General features: G+C 31.5%; 1 protein-coding gene across 2 annotated transcripts; it reads left to right on the top strand.

Moving 5' to 3' along the window:
* The first annotated feature begins 2,522 nt into the window (after positions 1–2,522).
* On the top strand, positions 2,523–22,331 carry LOC143080384 (uncharacterized). 2 transcript variants are annotated; one of them, XM_076256210.1, is made up of 6 exons: positions 2,523–2,692; positions 9,138–10,588; positions 12,938–13,152; positions 17,396–17,494; positions 19,135–19,226; positions 19,875–22,331. In XM_076256210.1, the coding sequence occupies exons 2-6, from the start codon at positions 9,174–9,176 to the stop codon at positions 19,953–19,955; spliced, it is 1,902 nt and encodes a 633-aa protein (XP_076112325.1). In that variant the 5' UTR covers positions 2,523–2,692; positions 9,138–9,173; the 3' UTR covers positions 19,956–22,331. The 2 variants fall into 2 exon arrangements, with proteins under 2 accessions (XP_076112325.1, XP_076112326.1); XM_076256211.1 differs by lacking the exon at positions 2,523–2,692 and adding an exon at positions 3,996–4,211.
* Positions 22,332–24,593: the final 2,262 nt, after the last annotated feature.

Here is a 24,593-nt window from a genome sequence, read left to right as displayed (position 1 = left end):
AACAGTTTGCTCGAGTATGTATTTTCTTCTTTCCTGCGTTTTCATTTTTATAGGCTGACAGATATACATTGTATAGTCAAGTCCAGAGGTCTCCTATATGAATCATGCAGTTTTGTAGATTCGTTAGACTGTAAACCACGTATAAATATGTAGAAAGCAGACTGGATTTTCGCTTTTGTTAAATAGTTTGCAATATACATTGCATTAATAAATGTCGTAACATACATGTAAATTTTCCGTTGAGTAACATTCTGCTAGGCGAATACATTGAACTTACTGGTTTTTACGTTATTGCAATCCCAATTTCACCGTTGACCATTAGTCATAGGAAAAGCATAGATTTGGTGGAGTGTAGACCAGCGTATTAACAAAACTTTTCAGTTTCCTAAACTTTTTAAGTGTAAAAACAAAACAAAATACCATATCGTCTCTAGCTCAAAATAGACTAAACCACTACTTTACCTTTAAATTCTCGACACATCTCGTTACATTATTTCCCCCGGTCCCCAATTTAAATGAAGTTGCCCGGTAGTTGAAAACTGTTGCTGCAACAGAGTTATTCGAATGTTAGAACAAGTGAAATCGACACCTCAGTACGGTCACCATCGCGAAAACGTCTCGACTAGCAATATGTCTATAAAGTATTAGATCTTTAGATAACAGATTACATGTCTATACATGTGGATTTTTACCGATTGTGACCTATTTGGTTTACGATTACAACATTTTGAATGACTGTGAATTCACATGGCAGGTAGGGCATATAGAGCATGATGCTACGCTAAACTTGTCGACGCACTCGTCATCGCTTTTGAGAGTTTAAGCTATTCCCCCATATTTGTTAAGTAACCTTGGTTTTTATTTTCATAATCAAACAAGCGAATTGACCATCGATAAACTACTGTTGGCTTAATTAGTCAAGTAATGTTGCTTTGCTCATTGTTAAAGGTAGTACGGTGATCTATAGTTGTTTTAAATTTCTGTACCACTTGGTCTCTTGTGAAGATATGTCTCATTGGCAATCATACCACATCTTTTTTTTTTTATAAGAGATCTAAAACTAGTATTAGGTAAGCTAAAAAATAGTTGTTACATAATGACTCTTTGAAATCGAACTCATGAAATTTGTCTCGATTCTATGGCAAGCCGTTTTACTTTTTATTCGAATTTCAAGATATCTCCTATAATATATAAGATATCTCCTATAATATATAAGATATCTCCTTTAATATATAAGATATCTTATATAATTTCATTTTTATAAGATATCTCATATATTGTATAAGATATCTTTAAAATGTTATATGAGATATCTTTACTGTTATATAAGATATCTCATAAAGTTTATATGATATCTTATATACTTTATAAGATATCTTCTAAAAATGATAAGATATCTTATAAAGTATATGAGATATCTTATAAACAATCTTTATATAAGATATCTTATATAATTTATAAGATATCTTATATAGTTTATAAGATATCTCATATAGTTTATGAGATATCTTATAAAGACAATTATATAAGATATATGATAAACTATATAAGATATCTTATAAACTAATAAGATATCTCCTATAATATATAAGATAGCTTATATAATTTCATTTATATGAGATATCTTATATATTATATTAGATATCTTTAATGTTATATAAGATATATATATATCTTCTAAAGTTTATAAGATATCTGATAAAGTATATGAGATATCTTATTAACAATTTTTATATAAGATATCTTATATAATTTATAAGATATCTTATATAGTTTATAAGATATCTCATATAGTTTATAAGATATCTTATATAGTTTATCTTATAAAGACAATTAAGTAAGAATAAATAGCAAAACGGCTTGCCATACGATTCCACCTTAAATGATTAATTCAGCGAAATGAACTCCATATCACATTGTATCAAATGAAGATATCTCATTTCTTTAAAATCTTTGTATGATAGAATTGTGAGAAATCCCAATTGAATGAGACATTTATTTCTCTTTATTGCGCCTATACACGTACATGTATCCTATATACATTTATACATTTACATCTCTGTATCATATTAGTTTAATTTGTTATTTTCATATATCTTAAAAAATGAATGCTTTCAATATTTTTGGGACATTCAGATTCACTTCTACGAGTTTCACAAAAGTTCGAAATAACTCCCAATTAATAATATAGTTTGATTCACGCGACAATATAAAAGAAATCACAAAAATACTGAACTCCGAGTAAAATTCAAAACGGAAATTCCCATATCAAATGGAAAAATCAAACATCAATAAAACAAATCAAATATGTTTTGTAAATATCAAATTGCTATCTTATCTTATCCAGCTCTTAGACGTAAAACAAGTAACCGAATTACAAGGATGCTAGTATATTGATTTGTACTTAGATTTGGTATGACATGGAACAAGTACATAAGCTGCTGTAATAATGATTATGCTTTATGCTTTATACCTTTATCTATGTTGATTGTTATATAGACACTTCAGTGGGCTGAAGAAGACTCGTTAATAAGGTGGTCAATACAATAGCAGGCTTATGGATTTTCATTATATAATATCATAAATAAGCTGTATATGTTCAACGTATAGTTAATTACCGAATAAAAACATAAGGAGAAAGAACATTAGTAGTAATCTAAAAACAGTAAATCAGGTACATGTACTGTAACAGGTTAGTTAATTTAACACTTTTAAGCAATATTTTTGATGTTATTATTATGGTTATTGTTATTATTATTATTTTTTTTTTTATCTTATTTCTTATTTCTTTCAATTATTATCTTATTATAATATTTTTTTAACTATTACTATTATTATTTTTATTTTTATCGATAAGTCACATTTTTGGGGGTTCTAATTGAGATTATGACACAGTGATGACTGCTGTATCTCTATTTTAAAATGTTTACCTATAAGTCTGTGTTGTTCACGCATCGTTATAAATATAATGAAATTTGATGCGACTGCCATACAGATAAAGACAACAGTAGTATACTACTAAAGGTTTAGCGCTATAAAACCAGGTTCAATCCACCATTTTCTACATTTAAAAATGCCTGTACCAAGTAAGGAATAAGACAGTTGTCCATTTGTTTGATTTGTTTTATCATTTGATTTCGCAATTTAATTAGGGACTTTCCGTTTTAAATTTTCCTCGGGGTTCAGTATTTTTGAAATTTTACTTTGTCCATATAAAAAAATGAAATCAATAGCATATATACATTTCCCTCAAATGAAGGACATATTTACTCATTTATAAATTAAAGTAAGAATAATAGTTATCCTATTTGCCCACTTGTATAAAAGAGACAGTAACAGTGAAAGAGATGGCCGATATTCGAGAATTTGTTTGGTATTCGAACTAATTACTTAGTACTCGAATACTCGTTGGGTACCTTTTTAGCTGATAACCTGAACTAAGACGAACGATGGTTTTGATTCCGTAGGAAAAACAAAACACACCTTTATATTTTATCAACTGCACCAAATAACATACTTGAGAGTTTAGCACATAAAAAATATTCAAATGAAAATGGACAAAGAAGAACAATAAGAAACTTGTTTAAACATTCAAAATTAACGGAACGACGGTCGATTATACTCACAGTGCGTTTCACCGAAGAAGGGCGTCGACAATTACAAATCATATTCTACTAAAAAACTTAGCAAACATTTTGGACCTCTTAGTTCTTCCTAAATTTTAAGAAATAAACATTTAGATTCATGTATTATCATTGGAACAATATAGCATTAACAGACCTCAACATTGTAAAAGCCAGAAGATTTTCTTAAAATATGATCTGTCCCAAAACAATATTTTTAGGAATGGAATAAGACTTCAAATGCAGATTTACAAAATTTCTAATTGTGACAAGAGATACACGAGTACTTGACGAGATGTTTATATTTCAGAATTTAAAGAATCTTGAATTCTAACCTTTAATTAATTGCGATCCTTCTTTCATTGTAGCGAAAACAGTAAAATCACAAACACTGAACTCCAAGGAAAATTCTAAACGAAAAGTCATTAATCAATGGCAAAAAAACAAAAGCTCAAACACATCAAACGAATGGATAGCAGCTGTCATATTCCTGCTTAATACAGGCATTTTCTTATATATAAAATGGTGGATTAAACCTGGTTTTGTAACTAAACCTCTCATTTGTATTTGTAATACATCGTTGCTGTAGTAAGTTTATTCATGTTAACTTCTTAGGAAATGTTTAAATATTTCTAACACTAAGGTTTTGCTACTTTCAGAAATAGAAGGCATTGTTAAATAATTTTTTAAATCTTTGAAATGCAATGCTCTTTAATTTTAACATGTTTAACCAACTGTTGTACAAAAATGTATATAATCACTATAGAACACCTAAGCACCTTTAGGTCACTAAAGAATGAGGCCCCTGACGACAAAAACCCATGGAACATCATAAGGCCACATAAGCAAAACAATGGCAAATAAATCCTACAAATCACTCACATTTCCTAAGACCACTGAACTAACATTCTTTTGCCTCTTCGGTTGTTGTGTTGTCTATGTTGTGTTTATGGGTTTTGCTTATTGTTGGTTGCCGTATGGTGACCTATTATATTTGTAAAATTCTATGTCATTTTGGTAGCTGGTGAAGACTTGTCTCATTTCGCGCATACCACAATATTCCATGCTTACCCTATCTTAACATTTTTGGTTCTTTGATGAGTTTTATGTTTTTACTTTTAGGCTATTCTCTCAATGACTTATCGTGTAATTCTTTCCATTAAAGAAATTAATAATTTTCCCAAACAGCGGAGCATATTTTCTAGCAACACTAAGACATATTTCTGAACTATAACACAAATCCTAAAAGAATGGTAAAACTTCGATCGTGGAAAACGCTCAATTAAAAAATATTGTTCAAGTAAATGGGAAAGACAAAACAAATTCAAAATATTGCCATAAATATCAATCATTTATGGTTTCGTCCTTTTTTGTTACAAATTACTAAATGTCAAGTCATCAGACATGTTTTCTATTGTTTAGTTTCGACTCTTTGATACTAAATAGTGTCATTTTGTCAGTTATAAAACTGAGTGCATTCCAAAAACACACTATAAAACGCAAATTGACCGCAATTTTTATTAAAGTTTAAATGAATCAAAGTTGTCAACCTCGATGTCAGTAAACGAAATTGTGTATAACTTATTTTGAAATTTATCGTCGTCAAATTAATGGAGAGAAATACAAGAAGCTGTAACAGTAGAACATAGCATGGACGTATTATATTGACGACAACCGACAGTATAATATATATAGTAACGATAATGAGTATAAATCGTTTGTTACCTAAAACTTCAAGGATTTACCAATTAATTGGGGAGAAAAACAGATATATATGTAACAGCATTCATATTGCCATATACAAGCAGTGATACGATCTCAATTAGATGACAGAACAATACACGTAATAAAGATTTATTTCCAAAGAATATCTATAAAACGCGCGTACGTACATCTTGTAAGTGTTAATGCATTTGACAAATTTGAGATAATTACATTAAGTTAAACTAATTTCTCTTTTAAGAACAAGAAAGGAGATTAAAAAAAACATATATACAATACAGAAACAGCCAGTTAATAAGTAAACACTATAATATACAACTTCTATGTTAATTAGAAATAGTTGTCTCATATATTCTTCGCTAACGCAACTCAAATAAAAGATTACTTTCTATAATGTAACTATTGTATTAACTCAATGTTCTATTTTGACGCCTGTACAGCGTTTTATTGTTGAAATAACCTGGTGTAATAGACATCAAGAGACAGTGTGTTAATAAAAATAGAAATATTAGAAAATATAAAACAAAAGTCTCAGCCTCAGGTGTTAAGAAAACCTATCGTCGTTATGCAATAAAACAATCTTTCATACGCAGCTGGAACAGTTCTTTATAAAATGTATGGCCTATATACGAACAAAGAGATGTTTAATTCTACGTCATTACATGTCATAAGTTTTCTATCCTAAAAAGGGGCTCTTTTAAGGATTGAAAATGTTAAAGCTTAAATTGTAGTCTGTTCAAACTAAAACGTTTAAATAATAATTAAAAGAAGTAAATACTTTTTCTGACATTCAATTTCAATTAAATGTGTTTTCAAATGCTTAATGCAAGAATTGGATGATGACCAATAAATTAACTCTCCACAAGACACAAAATGACTCGTTTAGGACTAGTGAAACTTTCCTGCCTATTACCCTATTATGTTTCTTTTCATCAATTGATTTATTAATTACTTTGTTATAGAAAAATAGTCAGATTATAATAACATAACAATATTTTATATGACAAGAATCAATAATATTTTTACTGACAATTTTTTTCTTGTACACAACAGTTAAGCATATAGTTATTGTACTTTAACTCGAATAATTCAAGCCCTTTCCGTGTCCGATTTTCTCCCACAAGATGTAGCCTTCGTAGATCAGCGGAATATAACGACTGAATTATTCGGGTTAATTGTACCTCGACAGCCAAGTGCTGCAGTTAAAAGGACTTAAAATATACATGATAACATGTTGTGATAAAAAGGAGTCATATCTTCAAATACAACTATAAATCGTTTTATTCACATTGTATATTCGTTATAGCATGGAAGTATTATTTTGATAGGAACGCCAACAAGCGGACTTCAAACTTTTATAGTGCGATGCCGCAAAATCGTTAAGTATCTGTTAATTAACTCGACATGTCTTATGGATGCATGGGTTCCGATCAAATTTTTCGAACCTCGTGAATGGTCGTAATTACGGAACATACCGAAATAACCGGATGTGTACTTAATTGTCATGGAAATGAATTTACCGACTATGTGAATGACAAATATGTGAGTTTTTACGGGTTTTGCTGCTTTAAAACAAATAAAAAGAAAAGAAACGGAATCCCCGCGACTGTTTTCACCGAATAAAAAAAAAACAAAAACAAAAAAAAAAACTGAAGAGTAATCAATTAAATCAAAATCAATCATATTATGTCCTTTTTAACCGATTTTTAATTTACTTTACATTATGTTTGAAAATTATATTGTAATTGTACTGCTCATTTTGGGTGCCGTGATTGGCAAACAAAATATTTGTTGTTTGTTGTTGTTGTTGTTGCATATAAACTTACCCAATGACATAAGTCAAATTCCTTTTACAAAATAGTTTTATTTACGACTTCTTTTGTCAGACTGTTGTGATAAAGCTGGCATTCTTCACAAACAAATCTATACAATTTGATGGTGTTAAGAGTCACATTTCATATTTTTGTGTTTCTTTTATTTTATGAGTTTTTTTCAAGACCTCCAAACTCCAGCTTATATACCTGGCAGCAACAAAATTTTATTATCGTTTTTATCTGTATAAGAATTATCTTTTGTGGATTGAATAAGCCATTCCTTTTGATTTTCTTTCAATGTTGTCATTATGATTATGTTTCTTTTTGTCGAGCCTGCAACCTTTGTCGCAAAAGCGAGACACAGCAAACCATTCTGTCGTCAGCATCATCCACAAGTATTCCGACTTTGAGGTTAAAGGTCTTTAAATTTTGATAATTTTCTTAAATTATCCTGGATTTCTACCAAACGTGAACAGAAGCTTGACAATAATTATGAGATAATTTTTAAGAAGTAAATTTTGTGAAAATAAAATCAAGTATTTTACTTATAACTGGACTTATATGCCAGTTACCATTACATTCACATTGTGGTTAAAGTTTTAAAAATTTTGATAACTTCCTCAGAATATCCTGGATTTTTGTTGAGCCTGTGACTAACAGCTAAAGTAGGCGAGATACTGAGTTCTGCGAAACCCTTACAATTTTAAATCTGAATACATCGGTAACCTATCTCCAGCTAGGGTTGGAATTGAAGGTCACATGATTACGTATTCAATGAGGTCTAATTATTCACTTGCAAGTGCAAAAATCATCAACCATGTTTCTCTACTTATTTTAGTAAACACGAACCAGATTGACTGCTAAAAGTGAATTATAATTTCACTATATAATTTTCATTCACTTGATTTAACAAACAAAAAAAACATATTTAATTTATTTTATATCTAGTAGCTAATGCTCTTATAACAAAAAAGGTACATTTTAGGTTGATCACTTTTTAAGAGTACTCACTGATCTTTTATAGCTATAATTACCATAACTTTTGATCAGCTTACCATATTACAACATTGTTTTAACAGTTAGTAAATACGTGTAAAAATTCATTTTAGAATTAGTAATTACTGGTAATGTCTGGGCTGTTTCAGAAATTTCTTGTTTTTACTAAGTACATCGGGGATTACATGTAATTCCTAAATTATAGTAATTACATTTAAATCCTAATTTCACCTATTTACTGTAACATGTCTATTTTTTCCATGTCTTCAATTTGGACATGATCCCTGTATTTAATTGACTTCTAATAATCCGACCTCGTGGTTTATTAAATCTCATTAAACGTAGTATCATGACTAATTACATGGTGTAATTAGAATATTAACCCACCTTCTAGTTTCGCTTATTGATCTTGATCTCATTAAAAAAGTAAAAACCCGACAAAAGAAGTGTATTGATGGACTTTGTATACATGGGTTCATTATTTTCACTGTTGGGTTCCATCGGGGGAGTTTTTAGGAATGAATCAGGCTCTAGTTAAAGATGATTGGTATATGCCATAAATATAGATAGCATCTTTATTTAGTATTAATTTGAGGCGGTAAATATTTGTTTGTTACCTACATGTATATGATCCAATGGTCATGTAAAAGAAAGAAAATCAAATTAACACTCAGATAATGTCATGCTTCTTAAAAATAAAAAATATTTGGTACATGCATGTTGTCCTTTCATCTCTCTGACTCTGGTGCACCAGTGCAATAAAAACGATACAAATGAATTATGTGTTTGTTTCCTTGTATGAAGGATAAAATGTATTTCAAGAAATTGTATCGTTATGGTAATCTAATTTGAAACAAAACACGTTTTTGTCAATAACTGGACAATGTACATTTAAAGTGTAAGAAAAAAATACCATAAATGTCATTTGGCATTTAATTGGTATTTATTCTATACCAATTCCTTTCATTAATTTGTTTTACAGACAGCAAAAAATCAGATGCCAAAACAATTTTGAGAAATGTTGAAAGGTGTGAAAAGCGGGAAAATAAGTCCAGAGTGGCGGTTAGATTTTGGATCCAAAGCATCGAGCGTTGGTAACGAGAGTGACCGAAGGATACTTAGCACTGTAATAGAAGAAAATAGTGCATCTATTATAAAGAGACTCTGTAAGCACTGGAAAATGATCGTTGTCATCATCGTACCTATCTCAGCAATGCTAATGCTGTCTTCGTTCTCTTTAAGTCGAGCGTCTGAAATCCGACAAAGTACATCTACAGCTATAGAGAGTATTAACCACAGTCTTAAGATCAGTGACTTGGTAAAACATCTTCAAAGAGAACGAGGTATGTCTACATCCTTCATATGGGCATCAAACTTTTCATCTTCTATATTAGATCAGCTTCATATACTTAGACAAGAAACGAATACTAGTTTGTGGAATGTTAACTTGCCTGGCGTTGGTATTTCTATTCAGAACACTCAATGGTCAGTTGATGACTTAATGTTTTCCTTAAACAGACATAGACAGGATGTAGATATTAGATCTATAGATATCGTGTATAATTTAGACTATTATACAACACTAACAAATGCTTTATTGAAGTATATTTCCCAGTCTTTAACTCCACCGGATAACGCTGCTGTGCAAATGTTAATTGTGGCTAGTGGCGCTTTGTTATCGATGACAGATGACAGAGGCATACAGAGAGCTCTTGGGACGACATTTTTTACGTCATGTGGCTGGCCATCTAAAGATATAGAGACAAATTATAAGTCATTGCAGGGAAGGTCATCTGCATTTTTAGACACGGCTATGTATCATGATAGAAAGATTGAAATACAGCTTACAGAGCACAAACAAAGCTCGGCAAATTTGTCAAATTTTATCAATGCTCATGATACATTTCAATTATTCATGGAGTATGAAAATATTTGCAGTTCTACTTCACTGCCTGAGAGAGAAGCTTACAGTATAGAATGGTTTAGCAATATGACAGTGTTTATTGATATCTTCTTCGAAATTCGTGAGTCTATCAATACAGAGATACGATCCGGTCTAAAAGAACTAAAATCGATCGCACAATTTGAGTTTACACTTTTTCTGTCCACGTTAATAGTTGCTATATTAGTCAGTGGTGTCTTGTCCACTTGGTATATGTACTGCATTGCCACACTCACTGGAAACTTGTCAAAGTATGCTGGTAAAGTCAAGCGGAAAAGTGACGAGCTAGCACAGGAGAAGAAAAAGACTGATAACCTACTTTATCAGATGTTACCAAAGAAAATTGCTAATATCTTGAAAACAGGGAAAACTTCTGATGCTGAACATTTCAATAAAGTCACAATATATTTTAGTGACATCGTTGGTTTTACCACAATTGGAGTTCAAAGTCAACCACTAGACATTGTTAATCTACTCAACGATTTATACAGGTACTATTAATAGTATTATCTAATCTATCATAATAAATAAGAATTCTAGGAACCAGAACAAAAGATTATATATAATTTTCTGAATAGTATACGTCATAGCCGTTTATGTTAAATATGCTACGGCGTTTCGACTGAGATTTTATCTAATTAAGATTATATTTATATAGGTTGTAGACAAACTGTTATATTCCATCGTGTTCTTAAAAAAAAGCTGTTCTTTTCACTGATAGAAAACGAATAGCATTATATATTTTACGATGAACGAATTTAAAAATATGAAATAAGTATTATATCAAATAAAGCGCGGACGACTCATATTTCTGTATGGGACTTTGTCCTAAATGAGAAATTAAATAAATGACAAAAGACATTAAATTAAAATACTACCAAACTCCGAGGAAAAATACAAACCGCAAGTCTTTAATCAAATGGTAAGATCAATAATAAAAGAATAGATCACAACAATCATATATACTCCTGACTTGGTACGGGCATGTAATGGTGAATGGTGGTTAAACCTGCCTCTCACTTGTATGACAGTTACATAAAATTCTTTATATTGACAACAAAGTGTGAACAAAGTAACACGGGCATAATAGGTAAAAACAATCAAAAATAGGAGTACAATAGTCTACATCATGTTTATAAGCTAAATCACTATAAAAACTAACACAATTCGGACGACTTAAAATAACCAATGGAAGTTAAATACCAATCAATCCATTCATCTACTGAACCTGTCAATCATCCGTTTATCCACCCATTCATGAACTCACATATCCATTAATCAATGTATCCATCCATCGATCCATCACACTATCCGTCCATCCTCTTTTTTACAGTACAACAACATGCTTGTGAGCACTCAATCCATCCCGAATCTGGGACAGTGGTGTAAAATAACAACCTGTACAATCAGTTGCAATTAGATTAACTCAAAAGATCGGAACGAGACACACACAAAAAACTAATGTTAGGATAACTCGAATAATTCAAGCCCTTTCCGTGTCCGATTTTCTCCCACACGAGGTTAATGTAGCCTTCGTAGATAAGCGGAATATAACGACTGAATTATTCGGGTTAATGTTAGGACAATAGACATTTAAAGCACCGAAATAAGAGTATTTGTAATTACTGGAAGTTTGCTCAAAGCTAATAACAACTAGAACTGATATAAATCTTGTTCTTCCAGATTGAGGTATCAAACAGTACACAACGCGCGACAAAGGATTTTAAAAAAAGAAAACAGTCTGAGAAACGTCTAGTTTACGTTGTATATAGATATAAGAAGATGTGGTATGAGTGCCGGTGAGACAACTCTTCATCCAAGTCATAATTTGTAAATGTAAACCATTATAGGTCAGTACGGTCTTCAACACGGAGCCGTGGCTAAAACCGAACAGATAGCAATAAAGGGCCCCAAAAAATGACTAGTATAAAACCATTTGAAGTTTTAATATATTTAAAAAAAAAAAGATGTACTTGCATATAAATGTCTATACAATGGAAGTTTTTGAAAAGTGGTCCGAACGTTACATGACCATCGAAATTTTGCAATAGAAATACTAGTTAGGACCACACGATTTTAATAAAGCAGCCAGTGCAGGACTCGCATGAACGCCAGATTTATTTAGAGGGGCGATATTCTGAAGCGTTTTTTTTTTTAATAATTAGTCACACATGTTTAGAAAGAAAGGGGAGAAATCCAAACAATTGTCGACCAATCACAAACGTTGTTGCAAATTTGACCTTAAGACGTCAAAGAATTTCCCATATTAATGCAATTATTGCATATAAATAAAAAAAAACTGTTATACCAATTAAAAAGTATATAAAAATGAATAAAATATTGCATGCAAATGATTTTTTATACTAATTGAATAAAAACTATTGCATTTGAATGAAAATTATACAATTTGAATGAAAAATTATACCATTTGAATGAAAAATTATACCATTTGAATGAAAATTATACCATTTGAATGAAAAATTAAACCATTTCAATAAAAAAAATATTGCATTTAAATGAAAAAATATTGCATTTAAATGAAAAAAAATATACCATTTAAATGAAAAATTATACCATTTAAATGAAAAATTATACCATTTGAATAAAAAATATTTCATCTAAATGAAAAAATATACCATTCAAATGAAGAAATGTTGCATTTAAATGAAGAAATATACCAATTAAATATAAAATATTGCATTTAAATGAAAAATATCGAATTTTTGCAACCAATACCATGCCATATGAAACAGCTAGTGAGTAGTATTTGATGCATTTTTTTAAACTTCCCACTACAAGTGATAAACACTTACATAATCATAATTCTGTTTACATTTTAGTTTGTTTGACGAATGCATAGATAAGTATGATGTTTATAAAGTAGAAACAATTGGAGATGCTTACATGGTTGCCAGTGGTGTACCGACACCTAACGGAGGGAATCATGCACCAGAAATAGCATCAATGGCCCTAAGAATCCGTCAGGAAGTCAACGGTTATATTATACCACACATGCCGGGTAGAACCCTGCAGATAAGGATTGGAGTACATTCAGGTTGGTTATCAAATAACTTTGATCAAAATGGCATGTGTATACCCCGTATACGATAATAAAGGAGGATGATACTTTCCGGCATGTGCATTCCTCCACCCGTCTTGTATCAGGTTAAGGTTCTGATTAACGATAGATTATACTTTTGGTTTTGGACAGTGTGTCTTTAATTAAGAATTGAATGCTTCCTTTTGTAAATTTTAGGAATGTCAAAGCGTTGACCGATGTACGTTTGTATGAAACGCTTCATTCTGAAAATGTGCTCAAGGTCAAAGCTTGAACAACCTTTTTAAACTGAAAGAAGCAGTCATTATTTACAGTTTTGTTTTGATAGGATTCAGGAAAACATCAAGTTTTATTTTCTTTTATTTACTTGTGCATTTTTTGGTGGAAGCTCGTGCATCATACATGTTAAATTTCATTTTGAAATGAAAGTTGCTTTCAGAAAATTGTGCGATTCCTGTTAGCCAAATAAATTAACGTATTATAATGAAACATCCATGTTATGTCTGTTATGTAATTATATCATTTTAAAACTTAATCCACGTGTTCAGTGTGATGAGAACAGTTTCGGTTTTGTCGAAATATGTTTTCTTGTTTACTTGTTAATGAGTATGGTTACAACGAAAATTTCATACATAATTATAAAAGTGCATTAAAATTGACATCTAGGTATAAATTTAAAATTGATAAAATTAAAAAAAGATTTGAACGAAGTACATTTTGTATGAAACGCGGATCGAAGCGCTTCATTCTAAAAATGTACGCAAGGTCATCGCTTTTACAACCCTATAACAATACTAAAAGAAGCATTCAATACTTATAATAACATTTTTTATATGATCATGAAAACACGATTTCTATCAAGTTTTTTGTTATTTTATTTACATGTGAACTTTATTGTGGAAGCTCGTGTCATTATAAATATTATTACATTTGACACTGGTATTAAAGAGATAATCGTAACTGCAATTACGATTATCCCAATATGGTAGATATAGGTAAAATCTTTACACTCATTTTTCTTAATTGTAGCATGTTTTTGTCAATAGTTACTCAGCTGCAAGGTTTATCTATACCATTTCATCATATTTGAATCGTAACGGTGCACTGGAATTGTCTAAGCGCTTTGAAAATAGCCGTTGAAAAATTCGGGATGATAATCGTAACTCGGAAAAAAAGATAATCGTAATTATGGTATTTAAAAATAAAAAAGATAATCGTAACTGGAAACTGTTTTATTGATATTGACACTAAAAACGTATATCTGATAGCATATTATGAAATTATGGCGATGAATTATTTACCAAACGTCCCAACATCTTATGACATTTCTTTTTATGCATATATAATTAATTGTTCTTATGAAAACAGCTACATACTAGTATATTATAAAATTGGAAGGGTGAACAAGCTTCAAGAAATTTGGAAATGGGAAAACACGAACTTTGTTAATATACAGAAATTTATTAAACTAGGTATGCCACAAAATATGTGAATGAGCGATGGAAATTATGATACATGACAATAATTGTCAGGCGACTCGCATGTGTCACCTTACATCAGATTTCTGATTAAGACAGTAAACAAAAAATAATTTATCCTGAAGTAAATAGTAAATATAGTATATTGTTTAAATTATTTTATTGTAGGTGGTTACATGTGCTATTTCTGCCCCCGGGAAGCCACTGCTGATTTAATTCTAGAACATACCCTATTATGCCATAACGAAGTAGGAAAGACATTTAGTATTCGTCAAAAACCATTTGACGAGAAATTAGTGGCTACAGTTTTCATGTCACTTCGATCATTTTTCATGGATGATATCACAACTTAAAAGTTATGATGAACAAGGGATAACTTTGAAAAGTGTTTTACAGTGTCATTTCTTTTATAGCTGACTATGCGGTATGGGCTTTGTTCATTGTTGAAGACCGTACGGTGACCTATATTTGTTAATTTCTGAGTCATGTTGGTCTCTTGTGGAAAGTTGTCTCATTGGCAAACATACCACATCTTTTTATTCATATTAGCTACTTCATGACTGTCACTGAAATTTCAGTATCTCAGATATAAACTATAAACAACACAAATTCAATTTTGAATTATGATAATATGACATCCTTAAAACATTTAATGCTATATAAGACTAGAGAATGTTTGGCCCTAAATGGGATTCTTTGTGTATTATGAAATTAAGTAACGTGGAGTTCATTGACAAACATGGATTTGTGTTCTTTTATAGTTTGGCCAAAAGCCCGAAAATCAAAAAATAAAATTGATGTAGCTTTAAATTTTCTTACAAGAAATACTTATTCAAAGAATGACTGCAAAGTGGAGAATAAAATAACGCATATTCCGCAAAATTAGAAACAAACTTATTAAAAATTCATAAATACTCGGTATATGAAAAGTATGATGCATAAATATGCATGGAAGATATTGTAGAGAAAAATATTGAAGGTACTAAACAAGGAACATTTTTGTATTTGCATACTTGCCATATAATTAGTACTTTTCTATTAAATGAAAACATAAATTAGCCTTTCCTAATTTTCATGCATTTTTCTGAAGCACAAAATATTTGTTTTAAAATCTATAAAAATCTTTGTAATTAAACCAGTTCCGACTGTGATAATCTACATGTTTGGCCCTTTGATGTAATTTATCAATATACATATTTGTGTTTTTTTTCGTCTGTCAAATGCTTTGTAAGACTATAGGTAAGGCTAATAAAAACAAAAAATAAAAGTAACAATAAACGAAAGTAACAAAAAACAAAAGTGACAATAAACAATAGTAACAATAAACTGGTAACTATTCTAGATCCTTTACCATCCACACTGTTTAAAGAAACGTCCTAAAATACATGGGAATTTGATCAAAACATTTGAATTTTATTTTTAAAATCATATATCAGTATAAAATAGAAAAAAGTGAATCCAAAGGAAAAATATGGACGGCTGAATTTATTGATAAGAACTAAATCATCAGCGTATAACAGATATGATATATCATTATCATTTAACTTGGGTGGTTCACATGTTGAGTCAAAAATAGATGGTAAATCATTAATAAATAAAGAAAATAATGTAGGGCTTAAAATACACCCTTGTTTTACCCCAACCGAGGAATTAAAAAAATCAGTGATACCTTCCGAGATCTTTACCAAGTACAAAACCTCTTTATACATATCTTTCATTATACTAAAAAAAGGGACCATCTATGTTGTAATAAGACAATTTGTAAAAGAGGGCATCTCTATTAATAGTATCAAATGCCCTCCTGAAATCAATAAAACAGGCATATATCTTTTTTGACATATGAAAATGTGGTATACGTGACTTTCATTTTGAGCAATGAATTGAAAGGATTGAACTTTTGGAATATGGGATATAGCTAATCCATCCTTTTTCTCATCAATTAGAGATATATAGGTAAATTTATCCTAGATATTAACCTGTAAGTTTCTTCATTTATTTTTATATGAGTTAATGTCATCGTTTAACTGGGCATTTACATTTTTAACACACAAAATACCATTGAAATGCTGAAAGACACATTTATTATGTTTCAGTTACTATTATCATATAAAGAAAATTACGATTATCAAAGAAGAAAAATACCATAGAGTTACGATTATCATCCCGAATTTTTCAACGGCTATTTTCACAGCTCTTAGACAATTCCAGTGCACCGTTACGATTCAAATATGATGTAATGGTATAGATAAACCTTGCAGCTGAGTAACTATTGACAAAAACATGCTACATTTAAGAAAAACGAGTGTAAAGATTTTACCTATATCTACCGTCGCCATATTGGGATGATCGTAATTGCAGTTACTATTATCTCTTTAATACCAGTGATTTGATATGGAAATGAAGGTTGATTTCAGAATGACACGAGCTTGCAGTCTGCCAATCAAAATAACGTATTACAATGAAACATGCATGTACATGTTATGTAAATATATTATTAAGTAATGTTTAGATTAAAAAAAAACAGGTTGTTTACTCATTGCTATTTCACCCTGGTTGCATAAAACTTTTTAAGAGTAATATAATTGGTAGATTTAAATGAAAGTAATGTAAAATGCTTCTTTGTGTGCAAGCATTCGATTGTTATATGTAGAGATATATGTAGTTGGTGCTGTCTGTTGGTTGTCCAACATTTTTACTAGGTCCTGTTATACATCGTGTGTATTGTTTATGTATATATATATATCTACATTGATATATTTTAGGACCATGTGTTGCTGGTGTTGTTGGTACTAAAATGCCGAGATATTGTTTGTTTGGAGACACTGTCAATACAGCATCGAGAATGGAGTCTAGTGGCATGGGTAAGACTTATCATCAATTTTCCTTCAAATTATGGACATTCATAGAATTGTTTTCATAATGGTGTGGACGAGACCATTTTTCGACACACTCAGGTTGTCATTTGACTGGTTTAGATTAGATGAACGTCCCCCTGTAACGCTTAATTGTCACATCGCACTTGTTATAGACATTAAAACTGGGATCGCCAAAGGTTCCCTAGGCTTAAAACAAATAATACAAAAAACTAGCAGAGGAATTAACCTTGTGTGTTGAGTTTAATGTTGATCACTTAAACATTCTTTTTTTTCTTATGCACATGCACTTTACTGATTTTTTGTGTTATTAAAATTTGCTGTTACAAAATGTTAGAAATTATTATAAATTAAGGAATGTATCTCCCTCATGCTAAGCTCTAATTCTTTTCACGGATTTGGCTATACTTTTGGGACCTTTTGGATTATAGCTCTTCATCTTTTATATAAGCTTTGGATTTCAAATATTTTGGCCACGAGCATCACTGAAGAGACATGTATTGTCGAAATGTGCATCTGGTGCAGGAAAATTGGTACCGTTAGTGTTATTACTACCACTGGGTCGATGCCTCTGCTAGTGGTCTGTTAGTCCCCGAGGGTATCACCAACCCAGTATCTAGTACTTCGGTACTGGCATGAAAATACGGATTTTTTGTGTATTAATATTTGCTGTTACAAAATGTTAGAAATTATTATAAATTAAGGAATGTATCTCCCTCATGCAAAGCTCTGATTCTTTTCACGGATTTGGCTATACTTTTTGGACCTTTTGGATTATAGCTCTTCTTCTTTCATATAAGCTTTGGATTTCAAATATTTTGAACCACGAGCATCACTGAAGAGACATGTATTGTCGAAATGCGCATCTGGTGCAGGATAATTGGTACCGTTAATGTTATTACTCTTTTATTCTATTTAAATCCCCACTGGAAGGCCTCTGACAGACTGAACGATCGTAAAATCATTGGCAGAGTTCACTTGAAACTCTCGAGTTAACTTTACTTACTCGTGTTTCAACAATACGATTTTACTTGAACCACTCGAGTTAACCCCGCGTACCCTGGTTCCAACTCTCACCGAGCCAGGGGTAAACGCAAGAAGTTCTTGAATGACATCAACTGAACCAATGAGAATATTTTATTGTTTATGCTTGGTCAGGGCCTTACCCTTAGAGTTGTTCCGAATATCAACTCTGTTGTGTTCATGTGATAATCTATTAACTCTGAAGTCGATTGTAGAATTCAAGTGAACTCGGCCATTATTACCGATAGCCGATGACAAACAATGTAAATGATAAAGTAGTATTACCAACATAAGTATTGCGGTTGTCCACATTTTTTCGGGAATACCTCTAATTGGTTGAAAAATCGATAAATGGTGGAATAGAAATGCATAGCACAAAATCATTAATCGGACTTGTCAAGATCGAATGAAAGAAACAGCGCTTTTGTTTCTGTTTTCAAGCTCAAAGTGCGGACTTTTCACTTAATTCTGAGCAAAAGCTCACTATTCATGGTCCGTTTATTTAGGCCCCTGGTATAACAGGGACATGGATATATGAGTAATGTGTACACGAGCAATTCAAGCTATCGTTATAATCATTGCAATTGATGTCTGTTTCATTTCAGGTGGAAGAATACACATAAGCTGTGTTACACAAGCTCTGTTAAACGATCATGGAAATTTTGTTACTGAGTTTAGAGGTATCATTGATGTTAAGGTAACTTATCTTTCTCTTTGTATGTGTCTTTTTTGATAAGGTGAAGATTCCTTCACTGAGCAAAACAAACCGACTACTCTGATATCAAAATTTAAATTGCAAGATATGGTATATGATTGCAAATTTGTCTACTATGATCCACCAAACACAAAACGACAGTGATGTAAAGAACTAAAGAGCAAGTTAGGTGTCTTGCTTCTATGGTTGATTTTTTTCTCCACACTAAACTTTCTATAACTTGTACTTCGATGTACACAGAGGTCGAGCATTTCACCCGTAGTTTTATCTTATAGTAATTTCTAGTTGTCGGGTAATGATCAGCCAATGATGAAATGTAGAATCCCTGTGGTAATCTCTAGTTGTAAATAATAGACGACATGTGCAGCAAGCTAGATAATTATAATAGATGGCATTATTTGTTACGTTCAAGTCGGCAAGAATACTTTTAACAGTAACATGTCAGACAAGTACAAAAGAAATAAGCTTTTATAATCTTTGGTCGGGGTTGTATTGCTGATGCGCAAAAAGCAACTTCTATTCTCCGACATTTAACCCGAATCTTTCAACTAATCTTGAGAATCTAGGATAGTGACGACAGAAACTTTTTAATGAAATTATACACTATTTTTTTTTTTCAAATGTTTGCAGGGAAAGGGGCCAATGGCTACATATTGGTTAGAGAGGTTGAAAATTGAAGACCCGATTAAAGTAGTTTCAATGTCTCTTTGATAGTCTCTTGATGATAACATCGTAAAGTCTCAGGGATTGGACAATGATTGGCATTTCAAGAAAAACAAAGTCGTATAGAAACCAAAGATAGCTCAATGTTTCTATATGTAGGATGAACAAGAAAAATGCCAGACAATCGCCTAATCATGTGTAATATTTGCACCATTTGTGTCTTATTATTGTATTTGCTTTTTTATGCGTACACATTTTATATTTCCCCCATGGTAAAGGCATTAAAATTTGAGAATACGTATGTGCAGATTCAAACAAATATTTAATAGAATTTTCGATATATAATGTGAATTTTTCATAATGACTTTACAAGATCAAAGATTATACCACATGAATATATGTGTACATATAACTTTGGCATCTTATAGATTTTCTAAATGAATAGATGTGGGTTAATTTTTGCAGTATTCGCAAAATATCAATTTGTATGAATATTTGTCGAACATAATTTTTACAACGAATTATATTAAAATGGATGAAAAATCTGTATATCCATAAAGTGAACAATCTTAACCATTTGAAGATTGAGTGACAGTTCAAAAGGAAAAGCTTTTTCTTGGACTCGATTGCCATGACTTATTGTTACATTTTTAAAAAATGCAGGCCAAAGTTTTCATCTTAGCCTTCCATAAAAATCAAATGGTAACTCACTAACGTCTTTGTTGATTTTATTGCCAACAAATTGCCAACAAATAACTTTGCAATATTTATAAATTTAGGTATATTTTGAAAAAGACATAACTGTATCTGAATATTTTCTTGCATTATGGAAGCAAAAGTAATCGTATCTTCAAATTCATAAAATGTATGGGATGTCATATAAATATGAAATCGAAAAAGTAAAACTAGTATTTGATGGCTCTGTTATTGATTGAATGCAACACCTGGTCGGTTCGACTTCAGAAGGATACGCTTTAGTATCAGTGTAGTGTTTATTTTCATTCGAACCTGACCGAATTTAATCTTACTCCCCGTGTCAGAGTCGTACATGTAAGACTCCGTCTGTCAAAGTAGGAAGAGTCGGCGTGCTAATTATATTAGCTAGTTGGAGTAGAAGAACTCCGCTTATTTGTGTATAGTAGAACACAGAGTGTTATAGCGTGTCGGAGCAGTCGATTCGGAGTATTGATTCTCGGCTAGTTCGGATAGTTATACACAGCTAATAGGAAAGATGGGACGTAGATTGTCAGAGTTGTAAGAATGAGCTGGTTAGAATACTAGCAGTCGGAATCGGCGTTTCCGATATGTAAGATGTAGCATGTCACAGTAGTTGGACTCATTTAGTTCGAGTACTAAAACTCAGCTAGTGGTAGTAGTTAGACTCGGCCAGTCGGAGTAATAGGGTGCAGCGTGTCAGAGTAGTAAGACACATTGTGTAAAATTAGTAGGAATCAGTTTGTGAAATAAGGAAGACACAGCGTGTCAAATAAGGAAGACACAGCGTGTCAAATAAGGAAGACACAGCGTGTCAAATAAGGAAGATGGAGTGTGTCAACTAAGGAAGACTCAGAATGTGAAATAAAGAAGACATAGCGTGTCAAAAAAGGAAGACGCAGTATGTCAAATAAGATAGACGTATCGTGTCAAATAAGGAAAACGCAGCTTTTTTTAGTGTAGTAAGATTCTGCTTGTTTGAGTAGTGTGACTCGTCAAGTCGAAGTAGTAGGACGCTGTGTGTCAGAGAGGAAAGACAGTCTGTGAAAGAAAAAAACGTAGCATGTCAGAGAAGTAAAACTCAGCGTGTAAACTTATAAAAAATGCCGTGTGTCGTAAAATTTACACTCTGCGTGTTACATTAGTAAGACTGAGCGTGTCTTAGAAGTCAAACGAAATAACTATGTCAGAATACTAAGACGTTGACTCAGTGTGTTAGAATAGTAAGACACATGCAGCTAGTCAAAGTAGCAAGACTTGGCTTGTCAGATAAGTAAGACTCAGTGAGTCAGTGTAGTAACATTCAGATAGTCGGAGTAGTAAGACTTAGCGTGTCAGAGTAGTATGACTCTGTGTGTTATAGCAGCAAGACTCAGCGCGTCCATGTAGCAAGACACAGCATGCTCAAATTGTAAGAACACCATGCAAGACAACTATTGTAAATACTAATTTGTTATTGAATATTACATGTACAAACAAACTATCTTAATACATGTACTTGTAACTGTTGAACATAATATAATCACCTTAATCACAAGAGTTGGTGCTATGTGCTACGATTGTTATAAAGTAAAAGGAGATTATGTATTTGTGTGCAATCATGTTCTTGTGATTGTAAATTATAACGTTTTGATATGTTGTTATTTTATTTATTTGTATGGGGTTGTTTTTGTGTGTTGTTTGTTATTTTTTTAAAAGAGGACTTTTTTATTTGCTTTATATTTTGTCTTGTTTTTCCTTTAGTTTCGTTTTTCTTCACGTCTTGTCATTTTTGTTATTATTGGGGTTTTTTTTATTATTATAAGTGTCACGTTTGTGAGCTTATGTGTTGTGATCACATTTTTTTGGTTGTAAATTATAACATTAAGCTATGTTGTTTAAGATTTATTTTCATAGTTTTTTAGTGTGTGTGTATCGTTAGTTAACTGTTTTAAAAGGAGAACATAGGGTTGTATGAAACTTTGTTTAGGGATGACATCAAAAGTTCAATGATGATAACAAACTTAATTCACATAGTTTTTTCATTGACCCCCAACCCCCTCTTAACTTAATTTTGGAAAAATTGATTGACCCATATAGATATATCTAAAAATCAATGTCGGATAACCAAATCTTGCAGCAGTTCAACCCCCCCCCCCCAACCCCCAAACTATTTGAATTAAGTTTTTTTTTATCTTCCATTGAATTTTGATGTTGTCCCTTATGTAGTCTTGTTTTTGATGTTGTCCCTTATGTAGTCTTGTTATCCCCCCACACCCCAAACTATTTGAATTAAGTTTTTTTTATCTTCCATTGAATTTTGATGTTGTCCCTTATGTAGTCTTGTTTTTGATGTTGTCCCTTATGTAGTCTTGTTATCCCCCCACACCCCCAAACTATTTGAATTAAGTTTTTTTTATCTTCCATTGAATTTTGATGTTGTCCCTTATGTAGTCTTGTTTTTGATGTTGTCCCTTATGTAGTCTTGTTATCCCCCCACACCCCCAAACTATTTGAATTAAGTTTTTTTTTTATCTTCCATTGATCTTTTGATGTTGTCCCTTATGTCGTTTTGTTATCCCCCCACACCCCCAAACTATTTGAATTAAGTTTTTTTTATCTTCCATTGATCTTTTGATGTTGTCCCTTATGTAGTCTTGTTATTCCCCCACACCCCCAAACTATTTGAATTAAGTTTTTTTTATCTTCCATTGATCTTTTGATGTTGTCCCTTATGTAGTCTTCTTATTCCCCCACACCCCCAAACTATTTGAATTAAGTTTTTTTTATCTTCCATTGATCTTTTGATGTTGTCCCTTATGTCGTCTTGTTATTTTCGTTAAGTGGTTTTGTTTCTTTTCGTCTCTCATTGTTCTTATTATTGTTTTTTTTATGTAAAGACATGTCACGTCTGTGAGCTTATATATTGTGATGTCTGAACACTCAGACAAGTTGAAATAAAAAAAGAATATACTTAAAGTTCAATCTGCTTTTTTCGCAAATAGCTAATAAGTTTAGAATACGAAAGTCATATAAAATTTAGTGTTCTAAAAAAAAATCCGTTTCCATAATTGACAAAATAGAAAACAAAAAGTATACAAAAACACACGTTGCAGCATTTTTATGAAATAACAAATCAAAAATCTACCTAGGATGGAATAAAACTGACCAGGTCAAAGAATGACAGGCACAATTTACCATCATGACCAAGAGAAAAAGTCGGAAAGACCATACAAAAATCAACAATACAAAAACTGAAGACTGATCAACACAAAAGACTGTTTTGTAACGAAGTAAGTTTGGATTGTCAAGTGACCAATGTTATACAGAACTAAATTTAATTATGAACTCAATAACCAAAACAAAACTTAACTAAATTAAACGTTTTAAGTGGTATAATAAGATGAATAATATCATAATGTAACTAAATGAACACACACAAAACGGAACTAAATATAATAGAGAGAATCACTGACCTTCGACAGGAACACTGACGTTTCTAGTCAATTCGTATTGGAGTCAAATTAACCTGACAGTACGTGCGAAATTCGACATCGCAACCCCAGAGTTCGCAGACTAGTGATACAGTATTTGAACTTCTTAAATCAATTAGCCATCGAGGTTCCTTGTAACAACATATTAAGTATAAGTTAACTTTTACGGTGATATTGTGTTCCACAGATAGTGTTTCTGAAATGTATGTTATTAATAAAGGTTTGCTATTTACATTTAAGTTACGTAAGCTGCACTGAGAGCAACTCTTCTACGGACACAGTCGTCATTGTCAATCCCATGGGATTTTGCCCTGTCCCAACGGATATTCAAAAACCCATGACTTTCTAAATCAAATTACAAAATTTATTTTATAATAACAGCAGAAAAGCAATGAATTTATTGAATCCCATGTTATTCTGCACAATTTGGTTGTATACATGATATGTAGCTCTAAGAGAGGCGAAGGTGGATTTTTTTTTTATCTTTATTCAATTCTTC

This window comes from Mytilus galloprovincialis, chromosome 6 (assembly GCF_965363235.1).
Source record: "Mytilus galloprovincialis chromosome 6, xbMytGall1.hap1.1, whole genome shotgun sequence".
In the NCBI taxonomy this organism is placed as follows: domain Eukaryota; kingdom Metazoa; phylum Mollusca; class Bivalvia; order Mytilida; family Mytilidae; genus Mytilus; species Mytilus galloprovincialis.
The sequence above is the reverse complement of the archived record's forward strand: the minus strand, read 5'-3'. Positions and strand labels throughout refer to the sequence as shown.